Below are 14,903 nucleotides of genomic sequence, written 5' to 3' on the forward strand. Positions count from 1 at the left end.
CATGTCTGAGAAGTTAAATCTGATACCAAATACATACGGCTTCAACTACAGGGGGCGCCAAAATCAGCACTAATTAAATGCTCCTCACATGAGCTTCACATGTGAGAATTTTCATTCAGAGCCAACTTTGTAAAAAGGAAAATATTTGTAACTTTTTTTTTTTTTTTTACGACATTCATTTTATTTTTGATTAAATTTACTTTATAAGAGTAACAAGTTATAGGCTACATAAACATAGTATGTTATAAAGACAGCAAAAAAAGTACATACCCAAATCAGACATAATGTCAGATTGCTCTTAAGGTTTTTATTTTCTGATCACATCACATTTTGAAGACAAACTTTAAATTGCACACTTATGTTTAATTCTCTTCTTTATAAAAATAATATTTACACTTGCAGATGAGATGAAACACAAAATAAATACACAACCCAACAACAACAAAAAAAACAGTCGATATGGAGCAGCACACTTTAGTTTCATTTAGCTTAAGTGGAGTTTGAGTCCTGCTGGTCAGCAACAGGCAGCTCCTTCGATTTCATTTCTCAGTTTGTTTTGCTCTTCTTGCAGGCCTCTTGTTTTTCTGGACATGCATTCTCTGAGCTGCGAGCGCTTGGCTGCAGCAGCATCGCTTAAGTCCCCTTCATCAGTTTATCTGTTCACCAGCAGGAATACGAGAACAGTGGGTACTGGCTCCACTCAGCCACGTTGCCATGGTGATAGCCATGATGCACAGCCTGTGTGGGGTATTCGGCGGTCAGGTGGTGAGGTGGGGGGTACTGGGCGGGTCCAGGGCCATTCCACTGGCCCAGCGACTGTTCAGCTCCGTACGGGCTGTAGATGTGGTGGCTGATCACTCCAGGTTTATTTGTCGGGGTCATGCTCATGTTGAGAACCCCCGTGTAGTCCTGGGGGGCCGGGAGGTGCTGGGGGCCACAAGATGAAGGGCCAGCCTCCTGCGTGCGCGGCTTTGAGGAGTCGTGGTCGGGAACGGTGGCGACATCAGGAACTCTGGACTCAAAGCTGCTGCGTATTGATCCGCTACTGCTACTGCCCACGCTCGAGGACGGAGAGGGAGATTTTCCGTACTCGTGGAACCTGAGGAGAAAAAGCGTGTGATCAGTTACGTTTTTTCATGACATCACACTCTTCTTTTGTTGCACAACTCTTCAGTCATTTCTCACCTGTACGGCTGGTAGGAAGCAGGAGCAGGAACCAGCTGCTCCGTGTTGTACATGTCTCTGTGGTCGGCTCCAGCAGGAGACTCGGTCCTCACACTGTGCTCCCTCTCTGCAGCCCAGGGCGAGTAACGCTCCTCTTTGACCGCGTCACCCTCTTTCCTTTTGGGGAGGTCGCCTTCTTCTGCGTCATAACCCTCATACGATGAACGGCAGAAATCTGAGAGGACAAAAAACAAACTTTTTAACTTCAGATCTAGCATTTAAAAAGTCAAAACATCATCAAGAAGAAGGGTTTAAAAATGGTACCTGGTGGACTGTCCTCCTCCGAGTCCTGGTTCAAAGTGTCAGACATCTTGGCTCGTTTCTCGAGGGCGGCGGGGTTCTTGTTTGCACGTCTGCAAAGAAACACAATTCAAATTCAATTCAAATTCAAATAACTTTATTTATCCGTTAGGAACTTCATTTGTGTAAAAGGGCATCACCAGGTTCATTCTAGAATTACTACAAGTGCTTAAAACATTTTTAATCCTAGTTCCCTTTTTATAAACATATATTGCAATGAAAAACAAATCCCAAGTTTTTTTGCTGACCCTTAAAGTGTGCCTTATATTGTTTTTTAAGTGAGACTTGCATTTTGCAGTAAGTTTACGTTCTACCCTGAAATGAGCCCTTCACAAGATTAAATATCCGTGTGAAACCCACCTTTTCTTGTTTGTGCCTTCCTCCCTGAAACCTTTTGCGAACGGGTTGTGGTCGATCTTCAGTTTTGTGATCTGCAGGTGGGAAGATTTAAAGACAATTTAAATATAAATGATGTTTGTTGGCCTATCAAAAGAGTCTTGGTGGTTTTGCAGTGTTGTCAACTGACCTTGGTGTTCTGGTAGGCTGTGACTGCTGTGAAAGAAGTCTCTGGGAAGGAGAAGGTCTGAAAAACACTCCAGCGGACGCTGAACAGGTCGTCTGCCTGGACGAGGTGGAAGCGCGGGTGGTAGCGATGCATGGAGTGCAAAATAATCTACAGATAGGAGAAGGGGAGAATTAATTGAGGGAACTGAGTTTTTCCTTGTTAAAGCTTCATTTCACAAGATTCAAAAGATGTTAGTATTACCACTTCACCAAGGACCTCTAATTCTCTTCAAAGATTACACGTGATATGATTGTGTTTCTGACTCACATGTCCATGCTGGTCCAGTGTGTTGTTGGTGAGCTTCAGCTTGAGGAAGGACACTGACTGCTTCATCCAGTGGCTCCCCGGGGCCGGAGAGTCCGGGTGGAGGTAGGTCCTACAGGGAGGCTGTGGCTCCGCTTTCCCTGCCACCTCCCATTTCTCTTTATTCCACTGTGAGAAAGAGACAGAGGGTCGGTCAAGAGAAAAGTCATTTACAGAAAGAGCCACATCTTCTTCCTTCTTCCCTGGAGAAGGTGTGAGAGCAGGGTGACAGAGAGGAGAGCGTCTGCTGGCCAGCACCACCCACAGAGACAGGGGGTAGTACAGTGGGCCCCCAGCAGGGGATAGAAAAACAGGAAGAGATAACACCCTTTGATGTATGATGTCAAGAGGGAGGGGGGGGGGGGGGGGGGGGTGATAAACAGGGGATGTCTTGTCTGGAGATTTTGGAGACCAACTGAAGGAAATCTACAGCCAAAGCCATGTGTGTGCTAAGTCAAGGCCACATCAGATCACTGCAAACTTTCTTCAACTATACAGGAATCAAGACGAGGCTCATAAGTCAAAGTTTTTAAATAGAATGAGAGAATAACAATGAATGCAAACGCCTTTGTATAAACTTTAAGAGCTAACATTAACATCAGCGAGCAGATTGATTATTTCTAAATAATCTTTCCATTTTATTCCTGATTTTATTCCAACATTCCCATGTTGAGTGATCTCGACTGTTAAAAAGCAGAGTGCACAAATCATTTCTTAGCATTTACAGGAAATCATTAGCAAAGGCATAAAAGATACTGCTTTGTCGAGGTCATCAAAATCAACACAAACTTAAAAGTTCCTCATAGGCACCTTTACGGAAATGGTTGCTGTCTTACCTTGTACCTGAAACCATCCTCAGGCACCATGTCCACCAGTAAGATGTACTTTGCACATGGGATGAGGCCGGAGAGATTCACTTTACAGTGTGGGAACATCCTCCTGGAAAACACAGACATGGATTATTAGGTATTCTGCAGATGCAGGGGGACCAACTCTGCAAATATTTTTGCATTGACAGGCTTTTTTTTTCTTTTTCGGAGGTGTCTTACCTGCCCGGTTTGGTGATTATCATCTCGGTTCCTATTCCATGGAAGGTCTTCCAGAGGTCAGGGTCCTCCAGAGTCAACCTGATGTTACCCTGGAGATAAGGGTCGGGTCCAGCAGGAGGAGGGCCGCTGAAGTTTGGCTTCAAGTCTAGAAGGGAACAAGACCGATTGAGCTTACAATGAATTTGATTCTTCTTATTTTACAAATGTCATTGATGCGTTCAGAATTTTACACAGATAAAGACTGAGCTGTACGGCGAAGTTCAGCATGAATTCAATAAAAGTCACACTCACCTCTAAAGGACTGCATACTTCAGGTTCAGTAGGCGTAAAGAAAAATCTTGATAATGTTCATGCACTGAGGGCCAATTAGCAATCCGATCCCGATATATTCAACAGTTTCTTCAGCTCAGACCTCCTGGTATTCCTGCTTCATGTGTACAAAAAAAAAGAAATCCAGCAGCTCAGGCAGGGGTCAGTCAGGTCTTGTTGCGTCAGATATTTCACAGTTCTTAAGTCCTGCAGGAAGAGGTGACCATGACTTTTAAGGGGACCCTCAGAGTGGGAGGGGTCAGGAGAGCCATTCCCAGGCTTTGAAGTGGCACAATGATGAGTCAGGTCCCCGCTGTGATTGGAGGCTGCTGGAAATCAAAGAGACTTAACAGAGCCTTGATACCGTCCCCACAGGAAGGGGGACGGAGGAAATGCATCTTTATTAACTGCTAAGAGACTCTAAAACAAATATGGACGCACTTCCCTGCAGCAGATCTGGGCGGCAGCGGCACCAGAATCTATGTAAATATCATTCACAAACACGTAAGCCAGCATTTAGACTGTTTGTGATATGTGCTTGATAGCCAATATAACATTTAACACAACTGATAGAAATACAGAAGAGGATACAGCTCATTGAATTCATCGCTCTCTCAAGAATCAATCTGTGAAAGTATAAACATTATTCTATTGATTTGTAGTACTGACATCTTCTAATGTAATAAGTAAGTAATAAATAAGTAATACCACACGGTAGGAATACTCTGTCCCAAGTACAAGTCCTGTAAAGAAATGATCCTGAAATGAACGTGCAAAAGTTACTAAATATATGAAAATAAACCAAAGTTAAAGTATTAGATTTGCAGAAGGGGCCATTTGAGAATAATATTATACTGACAGACTCCAGGGGAGCTTGTTGATGTTGCCATGGAAACAGTAAAGTCTTTTGATTTAATAAATTGAGATTATATTTATCAATGATATTTCATGTTGTGAATCTGAAAAGTAGCTTGAATCTAAAGCTGTGGACAAAGGTAGAGATGTCAAAATGTGCCTCTCAGGTTGAGTGGAGTAATAATTCAATGAAGAGAAATAAACTCGCTCATGAAATGTTTGTCCCCTTTACACTTGTCCACATCCTCAGCTTCCTCCATCAGAGAAATGATGCAGTGGGAGGGAAACTGTGTGTAAACCTATAATGGTGTAATGACAACATGAACTCTTTCTGCAGGTAACTCTTTACCTGGGGGCGTCCTCATGAGGCCCGCAGGCAGCAGTGATGTGAAGGGGGGGTTGTGTATTGGGGTTGTCTAGACAGGCCAATGCTCTGATAGATAATCTCATTAAGCCAGTTTCCCTTGAAGGAGACAGTTTCTGCATGTGGAGAAAGCCTCGTGTATAGGCAGGCAATTAACAGCCAGTTAACACCACATGCCCAAAAAACGGGCCTGAATGGGGACATGAGGGGTCTGAGAATAAAGACCTGCACCAACAAACCCCAACCGTCCTCCCACCATACACATCCAGGCACAGTGCACGGGTGACATTCATAGGGCCATTTCTCCGCCTGTATCGTACTGTGTTGAACAAAACAAATGCTTCAGCCGTTAGCATAGAGGAACAAAATCCAACCACGAATATTTGAATTGAGGCGACTTTTAACGTCTCATTCAATCTCTCTCCTAGCATAAACACACCACTTCCACTTCCATGTCTCATTGTATTCTCATGTCTGCATGCTGCATACAATGCCTCCTGTTCGCTCAGCTCTGACTCCCATGCACAAAGGACTTAAAAAAAAACGTTTTTCTTACTATATGGATAACAGATTACATGTCATTACTATAAACCAGCTACAGCCAGAGTTAAGAAAGCTGCAGCAGCATATTGAAAATGTAACAAACATCCCCGATAAACACTTTGGACCAGGGGTGGGCAACGGGCAGCCCACGGGCCCCCTTCTCACTGAGCCAACCAATCGAACTGTGAGTCAGTTTTAATACAGTTAATACAGTTTTAAACAAATCGTAAACATGAAGAAAAAATTAGAAAAACATTTCCAGTTGACAACACAACGCCATGCCATGCATGAAGACCAAATGCATTAGAAAATTAAAAAATTAAATATTTTTCTCTTTCTCTTTGATTGGTCAATTCGTTTTAGAGATTATAAGACATAACTTGATGTCATTTTTAAGGTAAATTTGTCTGTGTAGCATTAAATGCATTAAAAGAAAAACTAGAAACGTAGGTAAAACATGTTTGAATAACTGGTAAATAGTCTGATTGTCTTTAACTAGTTTAAATAACGTATTTATATGTTTAATCTTAATGAATATTGGTACAACACATTCATAGAAAGCAGTTTATTTGTTTCTTCAGTGAAATTAGAAGTCATTATTATGATAATTGAGAGTATCCTACAACTTGTAATAATTCGGCCCTCTGGACGTGTATCAAACTAATGTGGCCCCCTCTGCTTTAGACTAGGATGAAGAATTTCCTGAAATACTTTTACCTCCTAAATATAAAGATCACTTTTAAACGAGGGCCAGCAGGGAGTTGGATAGCCATAGTGGTTATGTCCCAGCCTGATGTACAGAGGCTGAGTCCTCATCACAGCTTCTGTTGGTTTGAGTCAGACTTCGGCCGCACTTTGCTGCATGTCATCCCCCGCTCTCTTCACTCCCAACAACATTTCCTGTCTCTCTCAGCTGTCCTATCCAATAAAGGTAAAAAAAAAAAAGCCCCCCAAAAAATGTGCCAGCAGCAGAGCAGTGCAATAAAACAATCATACTTAATAACCAAAGAGGCTCATGTTAATAAAAGAGCTACTACAAACATTAGACATTGACTTCACAGCCCACACATTTGGACTAACTTTCTTGTACAATTAAAAAAAAGCAAAATTTGCAGCATTCAAACCGTCCGTAAAGCGTGGACTCTGTAGAATCAGCAGTTCAGTGAGCATGAAGAGATTTTCACTCCTAAAAGTCTTCCCTGAGAAGATATTGAGCAGCCTCTTTAACGCTAATGTGCAGGGTCGATGCAGAATAAAAAGGATAACAACACTCAGCTTGTAATGATGCACTTAAAGCTGTATTCATGTGAAAGGCCCTGATGCAGCAGCACCCCGCTCCTCCTCCTCCTCCTCCTCCCCCTCCTCTTTAACGGTGGCCCAACATTGGCCTTGAGGAAACACGCAGTGTTTTTATCCTCCACATGTGAAACCAGTTGTTGCCAAGGAGTTATTAATCACAGGTTCAGTGTGGCTCTCCTCACCTGGACTTAAGCCAGCTTCTCGGGGTCTACGCAGGGTTACCCTTCCACTATTTCAGGGGGTCAGAGAGGTCATGCAGCTGTTTGAAAGATGAAAAGATGGTGGTTATTGTTTGCAGGTTATTTCAGCTCCTGCAGCAGAGTGTGTCAGTGTCAGGGGAGAGGTGTACGTTTCAGCAGCGGCCGTGTCAATCCCATTATGGACTGAGTCTGGAGGTGGCAGGTGTGATTGGTAAAAGGCTTTGGGACATAGCCTGAGGACACAAGTCAGGGGCAGAGAGTCCTGACAGTCAGCCTCAAGGCAATTTGGACGGGATGACACATCAGGGAGATCATGTGTAGACGACTTAAAGGGGCTGCTAACCAGAGACATGACTGAATGTTTTAAATACCCCAAAATACACTACAGGAATGTATCTACTTCACTGCATTTTCTAAGAGCTTTTTAACATATAGCATGTGTGATTCCGCTGTGTCCTTCCTCCCTGCGTCTACACCCAGATCACCTTTTTTTTTTTTTAGCAGTGATGTTCCACCTCCCAGGTGTCAGTCTTTAGCCATTTGCTTTAACTGCACAGATCCCCTTGTGGTCCACAGTTAACAGCTGCCAATATACAGCCAGGGCCCAGGGATCAGACGGCTCTCTAGCAGCCCAATAAAGAGCCCCCGGAGTGGACTGACGAGAAATCTCACACCTTTCGCTCACATTAGCCATGCAGCATGCCCTTTTGATGCTTAATTGGCCACTTTGAGGGGTTTGTAGAGATAGCAGCACAGTCTCACAGGGCAGGGGACATGCCTCCACATGGAAACACGACAACATATACTATAATGCCAATTTATCTGATTCAAGAGGCTGTGATAAGATGCCGGCAGAGAACTTTAATCTTAAAGAGGACATGCAAATGACGTTGCAACCGAATACATCCTGTTTTTTTTTCAAACAAGAAAACAGACAACATTATGCAAGAGCTGTCTACATCCCAACACTCCTGGTCCCACATGCACCAAACCAGGGGCCGGCTGAGGCCACATTTGGTCGACCACATAAGAAAACAAACCTCAGATCTAGCTTGCCTGGCAAAGGGGGCAAATGACAACTTCACAGCACTTCATAAGAAACTCCTGGAAGTTGCTAATGAAGACTAATGACTTCCCTCGTGTCGGAGACTTCACACCACCGTGTACAAGCCCTATGACCACAAAGTCAATGTGGTCAGCGGGGTGGTCCGCCAGCCACAGACGTCCAACAGCTCCACTAGAAGCATCATGGAGGCTGGGAGATAACCGTTTATCACACGATTTATTTTATGTATCAGAATTATTTAAAGCAAGATGTATTAATCAAATGACTTTCCCTTATTTCCTGTAATGGTGTTTTAAAGGTGGGGGTTGACTTCTACACTAATCTGATGGTAATAACTCTGGGGGAAGTTATAGTGAAGCCTTATGAGGAAAATGTGTGATTTTGTGCCAAACAAATATGTGACTTGACTTTCCTGCAGCTGAACATTAGTCAGTTAGTTTGGAAATGAAGAAAAGTTCAATCAAAAAAAAAAAGTTTTCATAAGCAGCCAATAGGAACCCAGGGTCAAACATTTGGGTGTGTTGCAGATAACTGTCACTCTCATAGATACAAAAAAAATATTCTTGTCTTTCAAGTAATGAGCCGTGACTGTAGTGTGAAAAAGTTGGGTGACTCGTGACAAAATGGACTGCTTTGTGTGTTAGTGAGGAGTCATGTCTCCATGAACAGCTTCTGACGGAGGATGTCCCGGATCATTCACCATTCTTCTGATTTCTCAAATTGATATGAGAAAATAAAATGTGATACTGTGCTTTAGCCCTGACATTTTAAGTGCACTGGTAAATGTAAAAGACAGACTTCAACATGACGTGATGTTTATGCTTTTTGACTTGATGTCCGTCACACTCCTCTCCATATCGTCTCTCATATGGACCAACTTGACAACCTTTGCTGTATTTTCATTTGTCGTGGTAACAGTTTCATGCTTTCCACAGTCTCTTTAACACGGTCAGATAAGTGAATTTTTCATCAGGCTGCATATACAGCACACTCTCAGGCTTGTTGTCAAAGAAGAGGACTCTGTGGGAGATGCTCATTATTTATTTTCCTGGTTTAAATAAACCCTGAAAGTTATTCATTTAATCAAGTTGAATGGATACAGCTTTTATCATATTTATTGATTCATTCTCAAATTGGGCAGTAAAGAAAACTAGTTTCAACCACAAGTAAAGTGAAGTCCCTGCCCTCCCACCATATAACCCAGACTCTCATCCAGCCCCACAACCAGACAGCATCACAGTAATGTGAAGGCTGAAACTGATTTTATGCTTTACATTAACGCTCACTGGGTTTATTATTTCCTGTTTCCTGACATCTCTAGACTGATATATGTCCAGAGGTCCTGTTTGTGCATGTGTGTGATTCAGGCCTATGTGTGTGTGAGAAACATGTCTCTAAAATATAATAATAGTTCATAATGTATATAAAAAAAATTATATGCACTGAGTAGAGTTATATACACTAAGATTTGTTTTCAATGTTGCACATTGCGCATTGTGTCTTTTTTAAATATTCAAAAATTCTCTATATTTGTAAATGCTTCTTATATTTCATTATTGAAGTTCTTGCTATTTTTGCTTTATTTAGTTTGTTTTCCTGTTTTCCACCAAAACACCAGGATACATTCCTTGTATGTATAAATGTACTTGGCAAAAAAAAAACTGAGTCCCACATAGCATAACAAATGTATCTTGTGCACACAAGTTAGATAATTACATTGTGCACACAAAATATATATATATATATATATTTTTTTTAGCTTTTTGGGTCTTCAGGGGCTCTGTACTTTGATGCATTGATAGATAATTCTATAAAACTTGAGACATGTAACAAGATACGGTGTTGTTCAAATGTATGAACCTGTATTGTGCTGAAGCATGCACTTCATGCTGCAAACATGTAACAGTGTTCAAATGCTAACAGCATAATGAACACGTGGGAGGAATAATCCATTATTACTGGATTTACTTACTGAACTGATTTGATTAGTTGTGTGTCTTACAATAAACCAGTCACCACAATGGCCCCTCGCTGTTTCTCTGAGATCGAGGACCCCGTGAAGAACATTTCATACTCATCTTTTTCAAGCAGCACACAGAACAAACAGTCGTTTCTCAAATATATTTTTGGTTTTGACATTTATAATGCATTCAGTCCAGACAAAGAGAACAGCTCCCCCCTCTCTCTCCAACAGACTGAGCAGATGAACGGGGGATTCAACCTGCTCACCTTCTTAAATGTGGTACATTCCCAACATACCACGGAAAACAATAGAAAACTATTTTACAAGAAAATAACCAAAAACAATGAAATCAAATACAAAACGCTTTCTCGTTATGAAGGGTGATAGTTTACAATTATTCATTTGTGTTCCTTTCAAAAGTTCTTTTTTTAAGACAGCTTTCAAGAAACACAATCAGTATATATCTTTCTCTGTATAGAAAACAATCTGTAAAAAACATTCACTTGTCTTCCTCTGAGTTTAGCTAGAATTGTGACAAATTTACCAAAGTGGTGTATAAGGAAAGGCATCAGTATCAGAAAGTCTTCCTCATGCATTTCAATTCCACTGAACTGAGGACAGATCTCGCTGAGCGTCTGCTAATGGGGAGTCGTTTCCTGCAGCCGATTGAAACTAAAGTGACCCTCGCCTTGATGTTGACGCCCTCACACATGCACACACTTCTCCAGCTTAATACGCCACCCGTTAAAGCCAAACATGTTGGAAAGAGACTCGGATTAGCAAGTGTACAAAAGCTAATTCATAATAAGTGACACCTCTTTGTGTATCATTCAGATCAGTGCTGGTGACAGGACGTCTTCTTGGTAAGAACGGTTCCTCTTAGCTACAAATGCACACCCAGAAAAAAATATATATAGAGGACAAAATATTACAAGAAGTACAGCGAGTACAAAAATAGCACAAAGTGTAGTGCCAAATGAAAACATCCCGAATATTAAGTGTAAACATTTCCAATCTGCTACAGGTTGTGAGGCTGTGCGGACTTTTTCTGAACCACAGACGAACCTCGAGTGCAGCCGATTGTCCTTAATTCACCTTTGTGTCCATTGACATATATTAAGTACTGGTGTTAAATATCTGGCAGAAGAAATTCTCATGCTAAAGTGAAAGTTCAAAGTGGAGGACAGCAGGTTCATGCTGCTGAGCTTCAGTACGGACTGAGGCACCTCAGATAGGAGAGTTCTCAGACGAGGATTTAGCTGCAGCTCGGAGGTAAGGTTAGCAAACGACATACAAAAATAGATGCATAAACACGGGACCGGACTTGAGAGGCTGCAAGTCTTTGTTGCCGGATCCAGCTGGGTACAGGAGAGCTCCATAAGCTGATGTGTGATATGCATGAGTGGCACATTACAGACATGCTGTGGGAATAAAGCCTTTGTCGTCTGTCATATGCACCGTTAATACGGTGACAGGCGATGAGAATACTGCATTTTATTTAGTAATGCACATGACGGAACAATAGCATCAACAAAGACAGCTGCAGAGACATGAACATTTCTTTTTTTTTTTAAGACAGGGGCACAGGGTTTGGCAGAGTGAAGCGACAGAGCGCTGGGTCTCGTTTCGTTTTGAGCGTGCACACAGCGCCTTTAGAGCTCAGATGTCCATGTAGTCGTCCTCCTCCTCCTCATCCTCCTCGTCAGACTCGCTCTCCAGAGACGATTCCTGGCTCGACGTCTCCTGAACCTCCAGCGCAGGCTGGCTCAGAGTGTCCTTTTTGACAGTGGCTGCAGACTGAGATGACAGGATGACGTTCTGTGCAGGGGGAGACAGCAGGGGGCACTGGTGAGTCTAAAAACAGTCATGTACACTGACACAGAAGCAAATACTCAAGAGGCTAACTGCATACCTTTAGTCTTTGTTTGGTTTCCTCTGAGATGCTGCCTTTGGGGGAGAGAAGCGTGGGTGTGGGGGGTGTTACTGTGATTTCTGGTGGGAACTTGGTAACGGTGGACGGGATGAAAAGCTTTGGCATGTTTGCTGGGACCCGAGAGCGGATTCTGTTGGGGTCTGGAAGCTTTGAATGCTCATTGCTGGCGTACTGCTGCTGGTCTGAGAGAGAAGAACACAGATAAAGGACCATGCAGTCTCTCCAAACATTTAGAAATTTGTCTCCAAATATTTGTTATTTTCAATATTTATAGCAATTATATACAACAAATATTGTATACAATTAAAATAAAAATCGTAACGGGATGATACGCTGAAACTGAGAAATGTATTTCCTGTTTTGGTGGCTCTTATGCTCAATATGAATTTACTGCCATCAACATGTTTCAGAAAAGTTTTGACAGTAGCAACAAAAGACTTAGAACTCTTATGTTAGGCTTTATTTAATATTCGGTTTGTATTTCTATCAAATGTGTCTTCCCCTCTAAATTCATTTAGTTTTTGCAACAAACAACTTTAATCTGCTCAATTTATCCACACACTCGCCCAGATACAAACACCAGGAGTACGCCTTGCGTTTTGAAAAGTTCCACTTGATATTCTGTTATTTATAGGAGTCCAGCAAAGCATCAGCAGCAAGCAGCTGTACATAAACATTTTTCAAACGAAGCCATGAGAAGCTCCAGTTTTGATTGGAGCAAGATGCATTTAGTGTAGGGACAGTGGACCTTCTCTCTCTCTTTCTCTGAAGCTGATGTGATTCTGCACTCTCGCAGAAGTCGAGAGGGATTGTTTTTTTTTTTTAAACGGGAGCTAAGCCTTCGCTCTCTCACGCACGCAGCAATTGTATGAATTAATTCAAAATAAAATAACATTTTCGAAGATATACTTGGGCGGCCACATATTTTACTAGGGCGGCCCATCCAGGTATCGTCTGTGTGTGGGAAACACTGAATATCATGTATTAGATCCATCTGTCTGACTGTGATCGTTCGTGTCACACGTCTGACCTTGGCATGTTTGTGCGCTGCTACATGTGGCGGTCTCCTCTTGAAACCAGCCTGCTGCTGACTCCTGTCCTTGGGATACAGTGGCCAGTTTCATCTGCTGACAAAGGTGTGACTCCTGCTGTCGGTACGCCAGTCCCTCTGATGGCTCCTCTGTGGACAAAAAAACAAAAAACATTTTAAAACTACACTATCAGCTCCAGACTCTCTGACTATCAGGCAGTTAGCCAATATTTTCTTACTCCTTACGAAAACACATGAATAATATCAAAAGATCCTTCAACATAGGACATCGCCGAATCCTAATCTTCCTTTTTTTATTCACTAGATAACATTTCAGGTTGAGTCTAATACTCAGATTTTGTGTTATTGGGTAAAAAAAAAACAAAAAAAAAACAGAATTCTGAAGGAACAAGCGTCACATGATTTAAAGTCCCCTTCATTAGAAAGAACACATTTTAAAATGAGTAGATACAGAATCATTGCACAGCTCAGAAAAAATGAAAACAAAAATGATCTAATACTCTCTCTTACTAGTGTTGCCTAGGAAACCATTACATAATACGTAGCACTGCAGTGTTGCTTGATGCTAACCTGTGTGTACGTGTGTGTGTGTGTCTGTGGGTGTGTTTTGAACATCATCTAATATCATTGAACTTTAATAGCTTCAGAAAAATGTGATAGTTATCTGATGCAGCTCTCAGTCACAGACTTGGATTATTTTGGACTTTTTTTTGTCATCCTCTTCTACGGATGTAAAATATGCTTTTCTTTTTTAAAATCCAGTGCAGTCTGTTCTCATCCTGATGCCTGAAGACTGACAGTGTTGACGTGACCCTAACTGAGTCGAGCTGAGTTCACCTCTGTGGAGATGTAAAAAGAGACTCTGTAGAGTTTGCTGAGAAGCAGCATCATTAGTTTGAAATAAAGAACAAAACAGGATTTCAATAGAAGAGAGTATTTGAAAATAGAAGTATGACACTGAACAACAACTAAAAATGTGATGTAGAATAGCTTTTAAATATATGGATATGTTTACAAGAACATATATACAAGAAGAATACAACATAATATAGAGAGAATAATCTTAACATTTCATCAGTATACTTAATTAATTATAGTGTGACTTGATGGAGTAAAGTAAAAGTATTATCCAAAACATTTTCAGATGTAAGCCCACATGACATGAGGGAACTTCATGAAGACACTGGGTTGGACAAATTCAGACAGTAAACAAGATGAACATCAAATCTATCCGGTAGAATATTCATGATCAGGATGATTGTGCCTGCAGAGGCTCACGTAGGCAGAAAAAAGAGTCACAATCCAGAGCACCCTGATTTCTAAAACTCTTGTTAGGAGACTAACAAAAACCCAAAAGGCATGCATTAAGCAGGCCAGAGGTGTTATGCAACAGCTCTGTGGAAGTCCAAAGGCGCCCCCTGCTGGTCCCATGGAGTAAAGCACTCTGGGATCTTGAAGTATAGCTTCAACTCAGCAGTGGTACAAAACTACACCAGCCTTATTTTAACCATCATTTTTCATCCTTAAAATATTTTAACTTGTGTAACGTGTGCACATTGACATTAAAGTAACTATGTAAGGGGTTTGTTAAAGTGGAGTCTACTGTACCTGTGTGTGGTAGGAAGGCCATGGCGGCAGCAGGGTGACTGCTTACTCTCCTGTGCTGCTGCGTCTGATCGTGGAAGCCTGAGGCTTGAGGAGGTCTGGACAGCTTGCTCAGGGGCTCGTACAGAACTTTGGCCTGGCCGTCCTGGGTGGAGAGCGGGTGGCAGGCGGTGTGGCTGAGCAGGACAGGCGTGGGCAGAGAGGCGGGGAAGAAGATGTCTCGGTGATCCTTGGTATATTTTGGCGTTGTGGGTGTATCGCCTGCAGACTGTTG

At 42.1% G+C, this 14,903-nt stretch overlaps 2 protein-coding genes across 7 annotated transcripts in view; both read right to left on the reverse strand.

Annotated features, from left to right (window-relative positions):
• Positions 1-215: 215 nt before the first annotated feature.
• On the reverse strand, positions 216-3,874 carry tbx16 (T-box transcription factor 16). Its single transcript, XM_065961966.1, has 9 exons — positions 3,854-3,874; positions 3,442-3,632; positions 3,229-3,331; positions 2,357-2,521; positions 2,051-2,197; positions 1,885-1,955; positions 1,489-1,577; positions 1,186-1,399; positions 216-1,099 (listed from the first exon to the last, which is right to left on the reverse strand). Exons 1-9 carry the CDS (start codon positions 3,872-3,874, stop codon positions 661-663), a joined length of 1,440 nt encoding a protein of 479 aa, XP_065818038.1. The 3' UTR covers positions 216-660.
• Positions 3,875-10,184: 6,310 nt separating this feature from the next.
• cabin1 (calcineurin binding protein 1) overlaps positions 10,185-14,903 on the reverse strand; it is a 47,287-nt gene continuing 42,568 nt past the window's right edge. For all 6 annotated transcript variants that reach the window (XM_020631053.3, XM_020631055.3, XM_065963579.1 and 3 more), the window contains 4 exons: positions 14,633-14,897; positions 13,004-13,153; positions 11,953-12,155; positions 10,185-11,858 (listed from right to left, as the gene is read on the reverse strand). In XM_020631053.3, coding sequence (XP_020486709.1) covers positions 11,700-11,858; positions 11,953-12,155; positions 13,004-13,153; positions 14,633-14,897 — 777 coding nt within the window. In that variant the 3' untranslated portion in view covers positions 10,185-11,699. The remainder of the gene's footprint in view (positions 11,859-11,952; positions 12,156-13,003; positions 13,154-14,632; positions 14,898-14,903) is intronic.

This window comes from Labrus bergylta, chromosome 2 (assembly GCF_963930695.1).
Source record: "Labrus bergylta chromosome 2, fLabBer1.1, whole genome shotgun sequence".
Lineage (NCBI taxonomy): Eukaryota > Metazoa > Chordata > Actinopteri > Labriformes > Labridae > Labrus > Labrus bergylta.